The following is a 19,046-nucleotide window of genomic DNA, read 5'->3' as shown; positions in this document are numbered from 1 at the left end:
GGACCATTCCTCTACGATTACAAACGCAAACGGACCAACATATACTGCCATCTCAACCTTTAAGGAACCGCTAGTATCTATCGCACTAAGAACACTGCCCCACCCTAAGTCACTTCCTGAAGCCTGGAAGACAATCTGTCCCTTCCAATACCAACCTTTCAGTTCAGAACAAGATTATCAGTGAGCTTCTCCTCTCAGCTCGAAGCTCTGCACTCCCGCATAGAGCCCTGTGTCAAAAAAGTGATCCAGTCCTACACCCTTCCGGACTTAAGAGCTCTACAGACTGGAAATTTCTCCATGCTCTGCCCGTCACTTAAGAGGCTTTTCTACAAAGTTTTGGTTTAGAACGGTAAAGATAAGGGCAATTAAAACCCTTGCAAATATTTTTCTCTTCTTTACCTGTTACTTAGGTTTGGTTTTGCGGTTTGTATTTAAGAGTCTGTTGTAGAGTCTCATTTTTCAGATACTATGTGATCGTAGGAGTTGTGAATCTTGTACTAATGACTTTTTAAGAAAAAAAATGCACAAAAGTTAAAACCTGTATCATAAATAACAGAACAACACTGCTAGCAAAGCAATTAACACTAAGTAACAGGCTCATCATTTTTGATTAACATATACTGTAAATAATTCAAAAACCGTAACTTTTATCCTGAACAGTTCAGAGTAGCGTGACATTCTGCTCTGACATTCACCAAAATCATACTCTCTTGATTTGATCTAAGTCTATGGTTCAGGTGTTTTAACATGGAATCTCTTATTGCAAATACTTTCTGTTATCCACATAGTTTATAAACAAGCAAACCCTGACTCATAGAAAATAAGATTATTTCTCTGCAACCACTCTTGAACAACATGCTCACTTCACAGTACTGGCAGCATTACACAAAGCATACCAACATGGTCTGTCTGCTCTGACAGGTAACAACAGAATTCAAGTTTCACCCAAAGCAGGATGGCACAAAAAACAACTGCGTGTGATTTATAGACATTTAGTTGAATGCACAACAACAAGAGTGATAATACAATTGTTAGCCTGTATAAATGAGGATAAATGCTTAAAAAGCAGAAGGAAAAAAACAGGAGAGAAACTGCAATAATACCGTTCTCAAATTCAGGACCAATACTAGTCCCAGTACAAAAGACAGCTAAAGACAGCTGAAAGCAACAGGCAAAGGGTTATCCTTTAAAAAAAATAAAAAAATATCCACCTCCATACAGATCAAACAGGAATTTAGTCTCATCATCCACTATTACTTCAGTAACTCTACATCTCATATTTTCCATGCCACTCTCAAAGAGGCAGAAAATCATGCCTTCAGACACTCTATCTTAAAAACAAACTAAACTGTTTCAGAAGACAACAGCACAGGAGGTCAGCAAACAGGAAATGATGAGCAATCAACAGTTATAAGCAAAACGAGATCAAAATTGAATTCTTTACAGGAAAAGGAAGTATAAATATCAAGTTTCTAACTGCTTTTAACAATTTCTGTAATTCCCCACGAAGAAAAATTTTCCAGCAATCAAGAAAATTCACAACCCTTTAAAATCTCTGCTCCCTAGACAGCATCTACAGCAATCTGTAAGGCTTCACCTCTCACTTCCTCTTACTAAAAAGAGTCCTAACCATTTCCTTTAACCGCAATACCACATATTGTGTAGTTCTCTACTAACTTGAGTTTTGATATTGTCTTCTGTGGAGGAAGCTATGAAAACCTTAAGCAGCAGTTTTGAAATCAACTGCTTTCAAAAAGGGTAAAAGTGGGGAAAAAAGAGGAAAAGAAGAAAGTGTTGCAGGAAGCCAGCTATGCTGAAGCTGATCTCCCAAGAGATAAAACAATTACCGATCTCAAGACTTCTAGGTCTCGCCATTAGAGCCAGCCAGCCACCACTGTCATGCAGTGTTTACTGCAGCTCAAGAAAATAACTACTTGGATCTCAAACCACCATTTGAATACGCAGTGCTGTACGTGGGGCAGCTCCAGATCTGCCCAGCTGTACGTCCCGCAATAACAGAGCTGCTTGGACATGCCTCCCATCTGCGTATTCAAGACCTAAGCAGTTTTGGACTCGGTTCATGGCCTTTGCAGGAAAAACTGTTGTCACCTCCACTGCTGACGCTCCCACACTGAGAGCCCATCCACTCGCATCACTTCACCGACACCGGCAGAGCTTCCATATGGACAAACCTGTGCAGGGCTCCGTCAGCCAAACACGGCAGCGGAAACCTGCCTCCAGGCACTGGACCACGCACCGTAAGCACCCCCAAAGCAGTAATCAAACAGAGCCCACACTTACAGTTTTCAAAACACAGCTATATGTCACAAGGTCTGGCTTCTCCTGCCTCTTTTCCTGCCTTCTTCCCATAAAGCACGGCCACGCCGGCCAAGGGCCTCGCTCAGGCAAAATTCCACTGGGCTGGGCTTTTTTTCAGCTGACATTTCTCTTGAAGCACAACAAATACACACATAAGTGACTTCAACATTTTGATGTTTCTCCTCATAAATAGGGAACCATTACCATTAATGAGTTGCTGCAGTTTTCTAACATGAAAAACTGCAAGCTAAAAGGAACCTCATTTCTATTTCTGGAAGATACCAGATAGCAATATTTTAGTCGGAATAGCTGATTTATACCGGTGAAGATCTGCATAAACACTTAAGTGCCCCAAACTAAAGGAATTGCTTTGGATTAGCACTGACTTTGGAATACCACAACCCTTCTTTTTTTTCCTGGAGACACCAGCTTGAGTCAGATCAGCCCGGTGCTTGGGACAACCAAGCGGCCCTCCTGGAGCAGAGGTCTCCCCTGGGAGTGGGGCAGCCTGGCAGAGCACAGCCCTCAGCCCCAACCCGCTGGGAAGCGGGGTGCAGAGCTCTCAGTGGGTAAGCAGGAGCTGCAACCCCCTGGGCTGTCCCTGACGGCTGATGGTGCCCAGCTCGGGGCCTCTTCACCCGCCTCACCCTGCAGCAGCGTAACGGCACGCGCATTTTGACTCGCTCAGCCTACGAGGGCTCGCTCCTTGCTCGACCGCAGCGGCTGAAGTTTTCTTTGCCGCAGGATGAACAGCCTCGGAAGCGAGCACCGCGTCCGAGGCCGGCCTGCACAACCAGGGCTGAAAATCCCCCGGAGGAGCCGCATTACGCAAACGCGGGCGTTCACACGGGGCGCTGCCACCGGGGTACCGAGGCGGGCAGGCCGGGCCGGGCTGGGGCCGGCGGCCCAGCGGGGCCAGCCCCCTCCCGCGGCCTCCCCGGCCGACACCGAAGCCGGGAGTCCCCGGGGAGCCCCGGGAGCCCTCCCGCAGCCCCCTGCGCGCCGCAGCCGACGCGACGGGGCCCGGGGCCGGGCCTAGGCCCCGCGGCGGCGGCTGGGGGGCTCCGGGCCCTGCGCTCCGGGTCTGCCCAACGCCGGGTCACCGGGCCCGGGCCTCCCCGCCCTGCCCTGCCCGAGGCTAGGCCGCGCCACCGCCCGGGGCTGCCTCCTCCTCCTTCCTCCTCCTCGTCCGTCCTTTTCACCGTCTTCTTCCTCCCGCCCCTCCCCCGCCCCGGCGGGGCCCCCCGCACCTTCTTGATGTTGTAGAGCCGGGTGAGCATGCCGACGCCCCGGTCGTTGAGGATGGTGAGCTTCTCCGCCAGCTTCTGCTGGCTCGGCTGCAGCACCGAGCGCGACATCCTGCCGCGCTGCCCGCCCGCAACGCCGACACCGCTCGCAGCCCCGCCGTAGCGCGGCCGCCGGCCCGGCGCTGCTGCTGCTGCCGCCGCCGCCGCCTCCTCCTCTTCCTCCTCCTCCTCCTCCTCCCCGCCGGCCTCGCTCGCTGCCTCCGCGAGGCGCCGGCCTCCGTCACGCGGTGCCGCTCTCGGCCGCCCCCTGCGGCCCGGCGGCGGAGGCGCTGAGAGGGCCCGGGGAGAGGCGCCCCCTGCCCGCCCGCCTCTACCGACCTGCGGTCGTTTTTACCCCTTCCACCCACTTGAGCTCGCTTTTCGATTTCAGAGCCGTGAGTTACAATTCCAAGTCGCACTTCAGGGCAATGCAGAACGTTCTTCAGAGTTCATAATGAAAAGTGCTTTTCCCTTAACCACCTGAAATCAAGAACTGAGGCATAGGAGGGCGTTGTGTGCCGTGCGCTGTCCCAGTCACACCTACGCTCTGTGGGGTACCACACAAGTGCACCTGTGACACACCTGCAGGCAGGGACAAAGTGCATAGAATCACAGCATCATTTAGGTTGGAAAAGACCTCCAAGGTCATCTGGTCCAACCCTCACTCTACTACCGACGTCACCCACTAGACCATGTCCCCAGGCACCACGTCCAACCTTTCCCTAAACGCCCCCAGGGACGGTGACTCCACCACCTCCCTGGGCAACCCGTCCCAATGCCTGACCGCTCTTTCTGAGAAGAAATGTCTCCTCATTTCCAACCTGAACCTCCCCAGGCACAACTTGAGGCCACTCCCTCTAGTCCTATCACTAAGTTATCTGTGAGAAGAGGCCGACCCCCAGCTCCCCACAACTTCCTTTAGGAAGTTTATCAATAAGGTCTCCCCTGAGCCTCCTCTTCTCCAGACTTCTCCCCCAGTTCCCTCAGCTGCTCATCACAGGACTTGTCTTCCAGGCCCTTCACCAGCTTCATAGCCCTGTTCTGGACACGCTCCAGGGCCTCGATGTCCTTCTTGTAGTGAGGGGCCCAAAACTGAACACAGCATGGCCAACCCCCAGACCGAGCCAGCCCGCACATTGGCGGCTCTCGGAAATGGAGGAGGCTTGGGCCCTTTCTCTGAGCCATGGCTCTAGATTGCCACGCAGCAAATTCAGAGAGATGCCATTTCACCAATTAGATGAGTCACATCCCGACTATTTTTACTCTCAAAGCCATGAGAATTAAAAGCATATATTTGAAGTACGAGTGAGGTTCCCATGCTGTGAATGTCAGCGAGAGGCCTCCATGGGACCTACCCCTCACTGCCAGCCCTGCTGATTACCGGCTCTGAGACTGTGCTCTGCTTAGCAGCCAGCACAGCCAGCTGGCATGAAGGGCTCCCTAACCTAGTTTATGGGAGAGAAGCTTAAGAATTAACCTTCTAATCTAATTTTTTAAAATAATTGCACCACCATCTGTGCTTTATATATATATATTAATACTTACGTTTAATTTTCAGTTTGTATTTTTACATTATAAATCAGAATCAGATTACCTCAGTCTTTCAGTAGTTTTAAACAAATAGATTTTAGAAAGCATAGAAATGAATGTGAGAAGCCTAAATGTAATTAAATTGTTGCTGACCTTCTTTTTAGCAGTTACAAGATAATTTATGATTCAGAATGAAACCAGGAAGCAAGAACTTAGAGTTCCAATCTTAAGCCTGCTATTGACTCATTTTTTGGCCTTTATCAGATAATTTTCTGTCCCAGCTTTGTGTCCAAGAGTTGGGAATACCTAGCAACAATGCTGTACTGATTAATTGGGTTAGACCTGACCTTTCAGTACTGGAGCCTATTGAAAACATCAGAAGCATTCAAATCAGTCTTTAAATTAATAAAGCATAAAATGCTATGTAATGTCAAAGTGTTTAATGAAATGTCTATAGTAATAATCCTTCCTTTGCAGGATTGTTCCTTCTATTCTGAATTCATTAAAAATAAATATTACTATTTCTAGTTACAATAAAGATGTTTCCCATGTAGTTGCACTGCAAAGTAAGAAATACTATCACTGAGTGCATTTTTTTTCCTCATCTACAGCTAAAACAAGTAGCAGCCAATTTTTAATTCTGTATTCAATTATTTCTGAGCCATATTCAGTCTTCTGGTAGTTTCAAAAAATAACAGTCACAGAATATGTCATTTATATATAGCCTAGCAAGTAGAATGACAGTAACATCGTGACAGTTCATTGTGAGTTTTTGGGTGTCATATTAAATCATCTGTGCTCTAATATCCCAATCTTTCTCTCCCTGAAATGAGTATGTAAGCTATGGATTACGATGGAGACCAGATCACTTGGTTTTAATAAGGTTTGTGCTTATAGAGCTTGCTGGAGAGCTTTCAAGCTCCCTGTAACTACTAACATAGTTTTCAACATGAAAGCAATCACAATTGCTCTCCATGCTGCAAAGATAACAGCAAGCTGAGGCAGAGAAGGAAATAATGACTGACTCTTTCTCCTTTGTACTAATGGCAGAGCATCCTGGTTTTAAACTCCCACGCTATTCATGAGGCTATTTACAAAATCCTATTATAGAGAGCACCCCTGGTTGCTATAATTTTTAATGCAAATGACGCTGAGTTAGCTGCATTACTTGAAAACATACTGTATAACAGAATAGGGAAGGGATCAACATCCGTAAGCAAGAATCTCTCATACTTACACGGAATTTTTACTATCTTGCAGCTGTACATATCTACTCCTAAATAGAATATTATCTGAATTATCACTGTAACATGTTTAGTTGGACTTTTAATGATTTTCTATTGATATTTAAGCAGATACTTTAAAACAAAAAAGTATCTCTTTGTTAAGTGAAGCCTGACCAAGTAGACCAGATGTTTTCAAGTACAGACTGTCCCTTACAAACCTCGGTAGAACAAGGTTTTTTCAGCAAAGGTATCAGCAAGGTGCCGAGACCTGATTAGAAGCAGTAGGTGTGTCTAAACTCTGCTCAGAGGAAGATGTGAAAGGCGAGTTCAGAACTCAGTGACAGAAGATGTTACTGCCCACGCAGACACAAGATGCTGCTGATCACATAACTGGCAGCATCTTGCTAATCAGTGTCAGGACTGGTGTCAAGTTTGGAACTACAAAGCATGCATTTTTTCCTTTTGCTTCAAAACACTCCACTCCTTATTAGAGGGAGAAAATGTGCACATCTCTTAGGGACCATAGGATGTAACTGAAAAGTTACATTTCATAGAAACTGCATCAGAAAGAAAAACAGCTCAGAAACCTTCGATATATGTGAATGGAGAAATCACAGCTACAGAAAGCAGATGTTACCGAGATCAAACTTAGTTAACATGATTGTATACACTTAAGCAGTCAACAGAAATTTGTCATTGCTTTTGATGGCTGTACATATTGTCATACTACTTTTGCTGGAACTTAATGTAGAAACTGCTGGCCTATGTATAGGTTTTCAGTAGGAAGATCTATTGCTTATTGGATTATAATAACATGTCTCCATCGTACAATCTGGGTTCACCAGTCTAGCAACAAGCATAACAATAAAGTGGAAATACAAGCTTTGTCAGTAACAGCATAGCTCTTACAGGTGTGGCAAAATTAAATGAAGGGAAGGGGGAAAAAAAAGGCTTTACACAATTATTTTTAAAACACAACTATTTGTTTGACATTTGATTAATGATTAACATTCAAATGGCTTTCTACATTCCAAAATTACTAATTTAGATAAGTTTCAAACAACATTTTAGATTTGTTTTGGGCTCAGCTCTGGTCCTTTTAAAGCCAACTTTCAGTTCAGTCCAGTGTTTAACAGTGCAATTCACTATGGGACTTTCAGACAGTAATGAAAATTTTGTCTGAGAACTTTAGACAGAGAATCGCCAGAAGCCAAGTAGCTCCACATGCACCAACTCCAGCTGGTGTTTTGCAAAGTATGTAAATTGTATGCATACTTTTCTAGCACTGCAACTTTAAAATATGCAATGGGCAATTCATTACTGCAGAGCAGACAGGATTGTCACCTAGGTCCTTGCTACTCTTCCAACTTATATTTCTCTATATATTTCCTTACCTGTCTGCACTTTATTCCTGGTTAAACTTCTGACTTGGGGACTGTTAATGACTCCACAAACACTGTGAAATGGCGGCCATAAGGAGCTGATGGCAAGTGATCTAGCACGGTCCTCTGCAAGGCTACTGCCAATTTGGCCAACAGAACTCAAGAAGCAATTCTTACGCAGACTCATTTTGTTCAGTATCTCCTTTTCAAACAGAAATCAGAACAAAGCCAAACTGTTATTTGAACTGGCTTACTAGAATTTTTAAATGATCACCAGTGTAATCCCAATTATTTAGTTTATGTCACAGTATTTATTGGTTAGTAATAGCAAATATTTATTGCATAGTTAATCTTGCACCAAAAGGCACACAGGCTGAAAACTTTACCGTACAAAGTCTATACCATTTGTTAGATCACCTGTAAAAATAATAAATAGCATGGAACAAATGCTATTGAACAGGCTTTTGTCCAGAGGGGCAACAGGTTCAAAAGACATATCATCCTCACTAAATCAAGCTGACACAGATTTGTTATATTTCAATCTGCAGTTTCCTTGATGAATCTCAACCTTTTTCATTATTTAAACTGTCAGTAAGCTACCATGTCTGCAATTTTCCATGTCCTTTTTTTCTTCTCTTGAGAAGTATTTGGACATTATTTTAATTTATTCTGTCATTAACAACTGAGCGTTGTCTGCTCCTTGCTCAGTTTTGTGCACATCTCAGTAAGTCCTAGTAGCTGAGCTGGTATATGACACACAGCAGTTGCTCAGGGTATACTAGGTTTTTGAATTCTAAAGAAAATACCTTAAACATTGGATATGGAGGACACGAAAGGTGTGCAAAACTGGTTTGAAACAGGTGAAGAATACTGTAACAGCTGTTATCTAATGAAGAAACCTGCTGGTTTGAGAATGCATGAGCCCTTCTGCTCATACTGGAAGGACAAGTATAATGAGCCTACTCCAGAACATCTAGTCCTACACTATGCCAATGAGCCTTAATCAGTAGAGAAGCAGGTTGTTATCAACGTCTGAGAGAGAGCGTTCTCAGCGTGTCCCAGGTCCTTGATATATCAGTCATAATTGGCAAATCAATGTCAGCCTGGTGCCTACAGAAGTCTGTGACAGCAGAAAGAAAGTTGTTATCTGTGAGCTACCAGTATGGCTAAACAGAAGGAACTTAGAAAGTTTTGGTGGGCTCGGATTTGTCTTGTTTCAGAATGAAGCACTGGCCACTTTAGAACAAAGGTAGGATCAAAGTGCTAGCTTAGATCTAATTGTATGGTTTCAGAGCTAGGGTTACAGTTGGCTCTTGCAGAACCCATTGAACAAATGGATTAAAGAATTTTCTCTCTGACTATCAAATAAAGCCCAGGAAGCCCGTCAGAATGAGTCACCCAACTAAATTAAAGCCCTAATCTGACATGGGCGTAGACCTTAAGTTAGGTTTCTAGGCAGAGGTTACATCACCAGGTTTAAATACACCCTGGTAAGTATTGAAATCAGAAAGGGCACCGGATTAGGAGTCCACCTAGAGCAGAAAGCAGATTTATTTGCAGTTTCCTTATAGGCTGAGAAGTAAAGATGAACCATCAGCAATCTCTGAGGTGTCCATGCAGCTACCAATTAGAGACAATGCCTAATGGGCCTGCAAATCTTTACCATAAAGATGAGTTAGCCTACATTAACCGGTCACTGGCTAGAATAAGTCACAAGTGATCAGTTTGCAAGGAACGATCTCCATCCCCTTTGAAACTGGGATGTGGTCAGAAAGTAATGGGTTGCTGCTGGAATACAGCTGCCAGCTAGTCAAACAGGACCCATCAAGGTGGTCCTGCACACAAAAACTGTGGGGCTCCTGCTGTCCCCACAGTCTTTTTCCAGTATCTTGCTCTACCTACAGAGCCTTCTCTGGCAGGCACGTAGAAGTTCATGTGCTCTGACCTACTTTCTTCAGACTGTGTCCTAGACAAATGGAGTAGCACCAGGGACTAATGTGTGGCTGCAGCTATAACTGTACAAAAATAACCTCTTATGGGTTTCTTTGTCTCACCCCTTCCCCCAAGAGAATGCTGGGGAATAGCACATATACCTTTAAATACAATAGCTTTTATGGTCTATCCAAAGATTGAGAAAAAAAACCCTGATGCATTAAATTTACCCTACATTTAGGGGTGGGAAATTTTAGTCAGGGAACAGCCAAAGAAGGAAGGGCTATCCCTTGCTGTTGCTAGGAATCATGTTTACCGACCAGTGGGGAATACCAACTTGAATACCAACTATAGTAAAAATCAAGCTAAAAAGTTTTAGGTTTACATATAACAGAGCAATCCAACAGTAGATTTTTATAGTAAAAAAAAAAGTGCGTGGAGAGAAGAAAGCTAGCAGGGGATGACACCAGCATCACCCAAATTGTCACACCCATGAGCTAGCATCAAACTGGGGAAAAAAAAATTGAAAAACTACTACAGTTATCCTCTACATCTCCATCTGTAATGTTTTCTTGATTTGACAAAAATATGAATCACTCGAGGGTATAGAAAACATAACACTTGTTTCACACAACGCAGAAATATACAACTCAAAACAGAAGTGGAAGCAATACTGTGATAGATATGACAAAAGTATATCTCTAGTATGCAGTGTGAATCCATATGTGTGGAGAAGGGCAGCTCGACAGGATAAGGCTATGAACACTAAGGAGTGCTCATGCTTCAAATAATTTTAGCTCAGATCTAAAGTTCAGTGATTATTAAGATTGCTACGATAAAAATGATGTGATCATCACTTCAAATTCAGATCATTTGAAACACAGATGGGATGAACTGGCATCTTAATATTTGCTGTTCAAACAGCATAGTTTGTTGAATTCCTTGAAATAAGATGCAGAAGGTGCTGCTTATGGGGAAACCAGGTACAATAACTTTACTACAGGGAACATAAGTACTTCAAAAGTATTTATTTCCTAATGCTTTGATTCTCTAGGGAAACACCGCATGATTGCTTTCACTGAAGTAGAGGACTAGATATCAAAGAATCTGGTTGTGTAGGTTACTGAAACAACTAATTTGTGTATTTTTATTTTTTTTTTATTTTCAGTTTATGTAATACGAGTGATAAAGCAGAATGTTAAACAATACAAACAATTTTAAGGAAGTATAAAAGGTGATAAAATCATTAAGATCTATACAGATTATTTCTAGTGGATCTACTTAGATAGATTAGTTCTACTGCATTTAGAATATTTCACATACATTTCTCCTTTGGTGATAAAATTTTCAGGATTTGTCAGGTTTTGTTTCATTTTTTGTTATATTTTTAAACATATGTTCCCCTGAATACCTTTAAACATGTCTGAAAAAAAGTTTGGCTTACAGGTATAACTCACCTCTATGTATCTTCCAGATTTTTTTTTTTTTTGCTTTTTTTTTTCAATATTTCATGACATTGATAACAAAGCTGTTAATGGTCTAGCATGTACTACTCACAAACAAGTATCATTTCTAATCCATAAAAATCCTGTCCTTTTATAGGTAGTGCTAACATCGCAAATAGCTTCTTGTTGAGGTTCAACTTTTTGAATTATGTTTCAGTAATAAGGGATGCCATTAGCACACCAGCATCAGAGATTTCATCTGCTTGAATTAATGAAGCTCATTGTTTAGGGTTGGACAGAAAACAGCTATTCAATCTTCGGAAAAATTGCGAAGTTTCAAAATTAAGGCAAAGCCAAGAACTCCAAATGCTACTCACAAAAAAAAGTCAGTGACTGGTACTTAAAATATTAAACAGCCTTTTTGGTAGGATGCTTGTCCTGCCAACCAAATCTGAATGGATTTCTTTCACATTCAAGAACAATGTTATTCAGTAATTCTTTTGGTGATTTTGAAAATGTGGTTAAAAGATGTGGGGGAAACAGGAAGAAAGGGAAAAGCTCATCATGACTTGCTCTGAAAAGACAGTCCCAAAGGTAAGAACTATTCCTAATTAAGATGTTATCAAAGTAGTAAATTAATTTAAATGTATCCCCATTGAATTCCAAATTTGTAATTTTCTACCATAAGTCTAAGTCTAAATGATTGACATGTTTTTTTTCTGAAGTAAATCAGAAAATCATCTAGAATTTCAAAAAAATATTGAATATATGACTTTTTTTTTTTTCAATGAGCAAACAGAATGGAAGCCTTTGGTTACTTTCAGTCATGATTAAATAAGATAAAGTTAGGAGTAACTTTTGAACTGAAGCAGAATGATTCTGTACTTTTTCTTTTCTGAAAAGAAAAAGAGAAGGAAGTTAAAAAAAATAAAATAAAATAAAAAGGAACCTTTCAACCTGTCTGCTTATTAAAGAATAAAAGGGAAATATTAAATACACTGTACGAGACCTCTTAGGTCAATCTGGGTCATTCTTTGACAGTGCAGTATAGCAAAAATGATTTTTTTTTTTTCAGATTGTGTGTGCATGTGTGTATTCCAGGATCTAGCCTCTTTTTCTAGAAGTGTCTTTCCTTCATGTTATCACTTCTCTTAGCTTCTTTGAAGCCATGGTTTTCAAATAGTTTCAGCTATCACCAAAATATTGATAGATACATCTATCTCAGTCCCCATAATGAAAATAAATCCCAGCAGCATCACTTTCTTTGCTGACACAAGTAATACCACCACGTTACAAACTTAGTTACGACGTTTTTTTATCCCATAAACATTATTGACTAGAAGGGCTTTACTCCGTCATCTGTGATTTCTATTCCCTTACAGTTCACAGATATAATCTCTGGGGTCAGGGGGGTTATGTAATTAAAATATTACATGAATTTATGAAAATTTTAAGCTTTTTAATGTTTATCATATTCATTTTTATTATTCACTTGACAAGGAAGAAGATTGGAACATGTGAACTTCCTCAGATCCAAAGTAAGTCCATCCATCCTCAGTATCCTGTATCTTAGCTGTGGCTAAAGAACGGAGCCCTGAGGAAGTACAAGAACAAAGTGCATTATCTGTGCTTCTGCAGAATATACTCGCAGATTCCCAGCAATTTGTGGCTCTGGGATGTTGTGAGCCAGAGACACCATCTTGCATGTAATAGCTGTTGATCTGCTCTTATCTGAATGCGTCCATCACTTTCTGAACCCATGCAAACTTTTGCAATTCTGTTGTAAAGGCTCACTGAGCTTAATTTGTGTGCAGGAATTTGAAGGAATAATGTAGGCCCACTCCTGCCTCAACATATTTGTATTTTGAGAGGGAAAGACAAATCAGATTTCTCCTTGTTAGTGGGACCGAAGTTATTAGGAAGCTCTGCTCTGGCTAGATCAAGCTATAGATGTAGAATGAGATAGGGCACAGATAGCTTTGTTTTCCTTCCCTGCCTGCAGGGAACTTCTTCCCACACATGAACATACAAGCACAATGCAATATTAGCAGTATGTAGACAAGAAAAGGGTATGCTGAGAAAACACGTTCTCTGATTTTATTTTTTTTTTAGCAGGAAGTGAGATGCTATGCTCATGCATGTTCCATCTCACCTTAACCCCCACTTATAGAAGACGTACCTTCACGGTGAACAGTAAGAACAGGTCCTACTTCCATGTCTGACTAAGCTAATCTACAAAATAATTCTCTTACTGCAGTTGGGTTTTGATCCTGGCATCAAATACAGCTAGAAGCTATAATGATATCCCTCTTGAGCTCTGAAGCTAGAAAAACTTGTAATGCATCTTTGTACAAATCTGAATATTTTATTATGCCTGTGGAACTACACGTAAGCAAAACCTACACATAAGATGCTACGACAGTTGTGAAATTAACTTTGATTTGATCTTTTTTAACTTCAACTTTCCAGGCTGTAGGCTTGGCCTTTGCTGCAAGAGAAAGTTTTGAGAACTTTTATTCTTAAATAACTCTTGTGTCTTTGAATGACCACTGAAATAAAACTGTACAGAAACAAGGTTAGGAGAAAGATTAATTGGTTTTATGCAGAAGCACGCTGCTAGAACCTGAGGTGCAGCATAGATGTTGCTCTTTTGAGTGTTCTGGTAGAACAACAAATTGCGAATGGTCTAATGATCAGCTATTGAAAAATTATATATATATATATAAAATTTTATTTTTTTGACTGGAGAAGGAAAGCTATGATACGGTTTTCAAAGGACTTGAAAACATTGCAGAAGTTCACCAATGTTAACATTATTTCTCCTGAAAAGCTCATTTTTTCTCTTCTTTTTGTGAAAGTCCTGAACCCTACATGTTCTTTTCAGGCCTTTCTGCAAAGTTATCTTTTCTAAAGTCACTGTTTCTTAAGTGAAGGCATTCTTAAAATACAGTAACACAAACAGTGGAGAACAACTGCACAGTCTGTGCTAACCGTATAGTTAGCCATCACTCATTTGCAGAGCAGGGAGTATGGGTGGAAAGCATTTTGTATGTGGACATTTCTGTTAAAATAAGTCATGTTTTTGTAGTCTCCCCTTTCCCTGCTAACTGACAGACTGCCCCTTCCCCTGATTAACTATGTGTCATTACTATGAGCTCACACAGCCCGTGTATCTTTATATATTTCTTTGTATATCTTAGCTCATAAATGACTGCACTGAAGCAAGATGGAGGGCTTCTGCAAAAGAAAAACTTGAGTGCAAATGGGAATGGAATTCAGATTCTACTTATTTTATACAGAAATTAGTTGTGCCAGAGCTTCCTCACACCAACACGTCCCCAGGGATATGGCTTAAACTTTTCAGCTCTGGAGTCTACCCTGTTCCTCAGTGCTCATTATTCAGCACAATTTCTGACACATTATAAAAATACACATCTTCAGATCAGTGAATCAGCCTGCTCATTTGCATGGATTGCTCACAAAGTGTGGTGAGAGCAGAGAGGAATGCCTTGATAAGTGTTTGTAGGGCCATGCCTGGTTATGGGCACGGCTTTGCTTCTGGGGGAATTTCCCTGCAGCAATATGAGAAGATACCCAACTGGGAACACCATTGGTTCAGGCTAGCTTTATAGGAACCAGCAAACAATACTGCCTGAATAAATAATATAAACTGCCTACCTCTAGTCCATAGACATAAGGTGGTGTTTGGAGCAGGTCAACAGATCTGCCAAGATTATTAGGAACTAAGGCCTCTGGTTGTCTGCAGTTTTCTGCAGCATGAACTGGGCTTTCATTTGTGCATTTTCGGAGTCAGATCACCAATTTGGCATCCTGGGCTACAAACAGCTCAAAGACTTGAGGAGACGGCTGTCTTTCCAAGATTGACCAATATCCATCCTCTGTTTTCACCTAAAAAAAAAAAAAAAAAGATATGTAAGTAAAGCTGGTCAAGAATGACATAGCCTACTCCAGAAGCATAGCTTTAACAGAAATTTTGATTTGTATGTTAAGGGGTATAAGAAAAGGGGATATACTTATTGTGTGCTTCAGATACATACTACCCCCTACAGTGGGAAACCCTCTGTAGCAGTAAGTGAGCACTACGGATACGCAGAACCAAAGCACAAAGAAGTTTCAAGAAGGCTCCCACTACTTCTGGTCTCACCCCATTCCCGAGCACAGGCAACTGGACATTGCTTGGCCAATGGCATCTAGTGCTTCTAATGCATTACAAACAGGCAGCCAGATATCTGGAAACAAACACCTTACACCAAAGCTTAACTCACTGACAAGCAGGTCACAGTATGTGCAACTGCAGCAGTGGGTAACATGCAGGAATGCCCTGGTAACTTGTGCTAAATTTCTGTACAGAGCCTTCAGCACAGTTTGGCTACCCATAACTTTCCCTCTTTAGATCAACTACTATGGCAATATTTAAATGCCATATACTTACCAACCCACCCCTGCCCTTACCCCTTCTTCCTATGTTCCTAGGGGAAAAAACAAACAAACAAAACCAACCAACTAACCAATCCAACCCAACCCAACCCAAAGCAAAACAAAACAAACCACCACCCACCCCGCCCACTATCCCAGAATCACAGAATCATAGAATGGTTCGGGTTGGAAGGGACCTTAAAGATCACCCAGTTCCAACCCCCCTGCCACAGGCAGGGACACCTCCCACTAGGTCAGGTTGCCCAGGGCCTCGTCCAACCTGGCCTTGAACACCTCCAGGGATGGGGCATTCAAAGTTTCTCTTGGGCAGCCTGTGCCAGGACCTTACCACCCTCTGAGTGAAGAATTTCTTCCTAATATCTAATCTAAATCTACCCTTTTTTAGTTTAAAACCATTCCCCCTTGTCCTGTCATTACCTGCCTTAGAGAAATGGGGACAGGTAATTCTTAAATGACATCACTGACGCTTTGCTGGTACCCCAGTTTTCTTCCAGAAAATTCTTTTCATGCCTGCTTTGCCTCATGCCTTTTTCATGGATGTAGATTCACCTCTAGTCATGACAAGTCTTAAGAAAGGAAACAAATGGATGAGAACAAATGAGCAGTTGTCTCTCAGTTAAAACCTCTCTACATGAGGGATATGGTATGGGATGCAGACTTGTACCAAAACAAACAACTCAAAAGGGAAATGTGATTTTTGTCCTCTTTTTTTTCTAGAAGGAATAAAAGCATTTCCTCCGTTATGCTCTAGACATCCTCCCATGTGTCATCTTGTCCTTCTGCTTCGGGTGTGAACAATCCTGACCTTGTTACTCCAAACTGCTACTTCAGTGATATGAAGGGCAGCAAGAGTAGGCATCATGACCTGACAATTTTGCAAAGCTGAAACTGAGACTCTGCACCAGATTAGGGCCCCTGCACTGTGTGAGGCACACCATTCCGGAGTGTATGAAGCAGGGAGGTCATTGCTAGAAGTGCTGGTGTGTGCAGTGGCACAAATGGTGGGGAAATACCTACTATGCCAGGGGGCTATTCCTGCTCGGGTTAGTATGGACATGAGCTGCCTGTCCCAAGAGGTCATTGTACCACGGAGTGCTTTGTCAAGTGTCCAACACATACAGAGCAATTTAAGCTATTCTGTGCGCTTGTTTCATATATCCTTTTAAAATATGGTCATCCCCAAGCAGCACAATGCATTTCAGAACAGGCTTACAGAACTTCATGCAATAGCATTATCATTTCCCCCTCTCTACTTCAATTATATCTTGATGCATTCTATGGTCACGCTTGCCTTTCTCATCACCACAGTACAGTCATGATTCACAGTCACCCTGTGACCAACTGGTACACACAGTTATTTTCAACTTCTCATTTATTTTCTGCTATTAAAGTTCCAGAGTGCAACAGAAGTTTGTATTATTAGTTAGATATGAGCTAACTAACTAATTAACTAACTATATATGTGTATATATATATATATATATTTATTTTTGTGTGTGTGGGGGGGGTCATTTCTCTTACAACAGTCCTCAAAGTCATCTGGCTACCTCAGTTTGAAATAACTAGCATACTAGTTATGGTTTAATTCTCTGCTTCACTTAAGTTATTGATATAAGCAATCTATGTTCAAATTTTGGTGCATTTTGCAATCAAGTTCAACTCTCTACCGTACACATTCTTTAGAGTACAAGACTGGTTTCTCAAAGTCAGCTATCTGGAATCTCTGATTATCATTTCAGATAGAAGCTGGCTCTTTTGCATGGATGAGTAAGAGCAGTATCTAGGCCAAAATGAATAGTGGAAGGAAATGAATACAACAGAGAGATGATACATATTGTCATATGGTCTTTCTGAATGTGTAAAAGCTGTTTTCTGTAACAGTTGATAACTACTAGAACAGGTTCTGTTGAATTTCTTGACAGAAAACAGAAGAACCGTGAACTTAAAGACAACTTCAAACTCTACTTCATATGCATTGGTAGGTAGCTTATTCAAAAACTGAAGATTCAGCAATACCATAAATGCATTCAGCCAGTTAAGTAGAGACAGTATCCAACTCCTGACATATCTTTAGAGAATTCTTCTATCTTCAGAAAAGCATGCAAGAAAAGAATGGACTGAGATCCCAATTTTAAACTCTAATCTCACAATCATCTTTTTTTTTTCATCTTGCAATGTAGAGCATGAACAACTTGACAGCAGCATGTAAATGCCTGCATGACAACAAATTGTTTGTCAATATTCAGGCTCGATCTAATGCTTACAATATTGACACATTAATAATTAATATACGAGTTCCTTATTAAGTATCTGCTGAATATTTGCTTTTAAAGAGATAAAAATAGTGCAGATTTTATGTCCAGTAGTGACGCCTGGTGGCTAAGGTAGTTATAGCAATGACAACCATTCCTGGCAGAAGATCACAGAATCATAGAATCATTAAGGTCGGAAAAGACCTCCAAGATCATCTGGTCCAATCCTCACTCTACTACTAATGTCACCCACTAAACCACGTCCCTAAGCACCACATCCAAACCTTTCCTTGAACACCCTCAAAGACAGTGATGCCACCACCTCCCTGGGCAACCCGTTCCAAGGCCTGAGAGATCTTTCTGAGAAGAAACGTCTCCTAATTTCCAACCTAAACCTCCCCTGGTGCAACTTGAGGCCATTCCCTCCAGTCCTATCACTACTTATCTGCGAGAAGAGGCCGACCCCCAGCTCCCCGCAACTTCCTTTAGGAAGTTTATCAATAAGGTCTCCCCTGAGCCTCCTCTTCTCCAGACCAAACACCCCCAGTTCCCTCAGCCGCTCATCACAGGACTTGTGTTCCAGGCCCTTCACCAGCTTCATAGCCCTTCTCTGGACACACTCCAGGGCCTCGATGTCCTTCTTGTACTGAGGGGCTCAAAACTGAACACAGTACTCTAGGTGTGGTCTCACCAGAGCAGAGTACAGGGGGGGATGATCACCTCTCTTGCCCTGCTGGTTACACTATTCCTGATACAAACCAGGATGCCATTGGCCTTCTTGGCCACCTGGGCACACTGCTGGCTCATGTTCAGACGAGCATTGACCCAGACTCTTTTCCTGTGCACAGCTTTCCAGCCACTCCGCCCCAAGTCTGTAGTGTTGCATGGGGTTGTTGTGACCAATGTGCAGGACCCGGCACTTAGCCACATTGAACCTCATCCCCTTGGCATCTGCCCATCGAGCCAACCTGTCCAGGTCCCTCTGCAGAGCCTTCCTACCCTCTGGCAGATAGACACTTCCACCCAGCTTTGTGTCATGTGCAAATTTACTGAGGGTGCACTCAATTTCCTCATCCAAATTATCAATAAATCTGTTAAAGAGGATAGGCCGTACAACAACCCCTGGGGAACAACAGTTGTGAATGAGAGTGAGATACTTTGGAACGAGATACTTTGGAATCAGCTCCTCTTCTGTGCCCACATGTATTGCAGACTC

At 42.2% G+C, this 19,046-nt stretch overlaps 1 protein-coding gene and 1 long non-coding RNA gene across 8 annotated transcripts in view; both read right to left on the bottom strand.

The window, feature by feature from the left end:
• NCKAP1 (NCK associated protein 1) overlaps positions 1 to 3,806 on the bottom strand; it is a 60,127-nt gene extending 56,321 nt beyond the window's left edge. For 3 of the 7 annotated variants that reach the window (XM_048058287.2, XM_048058289.2, XM_048058290.2), the window contains exon 1: positions 3,570 to 3,805. In XM_048058287.2, the coding sequence (XP_047914244.1) occupies positions 3,570 to 3,677 (108 nt within the window). In that variant the 5' untranslated portion in view covers positions 3,678 to 3,805. Of the gene's footprint in view, positions 1 to 2,301; positions 2,418 to 3,569 lie in introns of those variants that run through there. The other 4 variants (XM_048058288.2, XM_066999298.1, XM_066999297.1 and 1 more) reach the window with 4 other exon arrangements.
• A 7,915-nt stretch (positions 3,807 to 11,721) lies between these two features.
• LOC106034471 (uncharacterized) lies at positions 11,722 to 16,426 on the bottom strand. Its single transcript, XR_001206087.3, has 3 exons — positions 15,996 to 16,426; positions 14,799 to 15,029; positions 11,722 to 12,714 (listed from the first exon to the last, which is right to left on the bottom strand). It is a non-coding gene; the product is annotated as an uncharacterized lncRNA (long non-coding RNA).
• Between the last annotated feature and the right edge of the window lie 2,620 nt (positions 16,427 to 19,046).

This window comes from Anser cygnoides, chromosome 6 (genome assembly GCF_040182565.1).
Source record: "Anser cygnoides isolate HZ-2024a breed goose chromosome 6, Taihu_goose_T2T_genome, whole genome shotgun sequence".
Taxonomy (NCBI): domain Eukaryota; kingdom Metazoa; phylum Chordata; class Aves; order Anseriformes; family Anatidae; genus Anser; species Anser cygnoides.
This window is presented reverse-complemented; position numbering and strand designations above follow the sequence as displayed.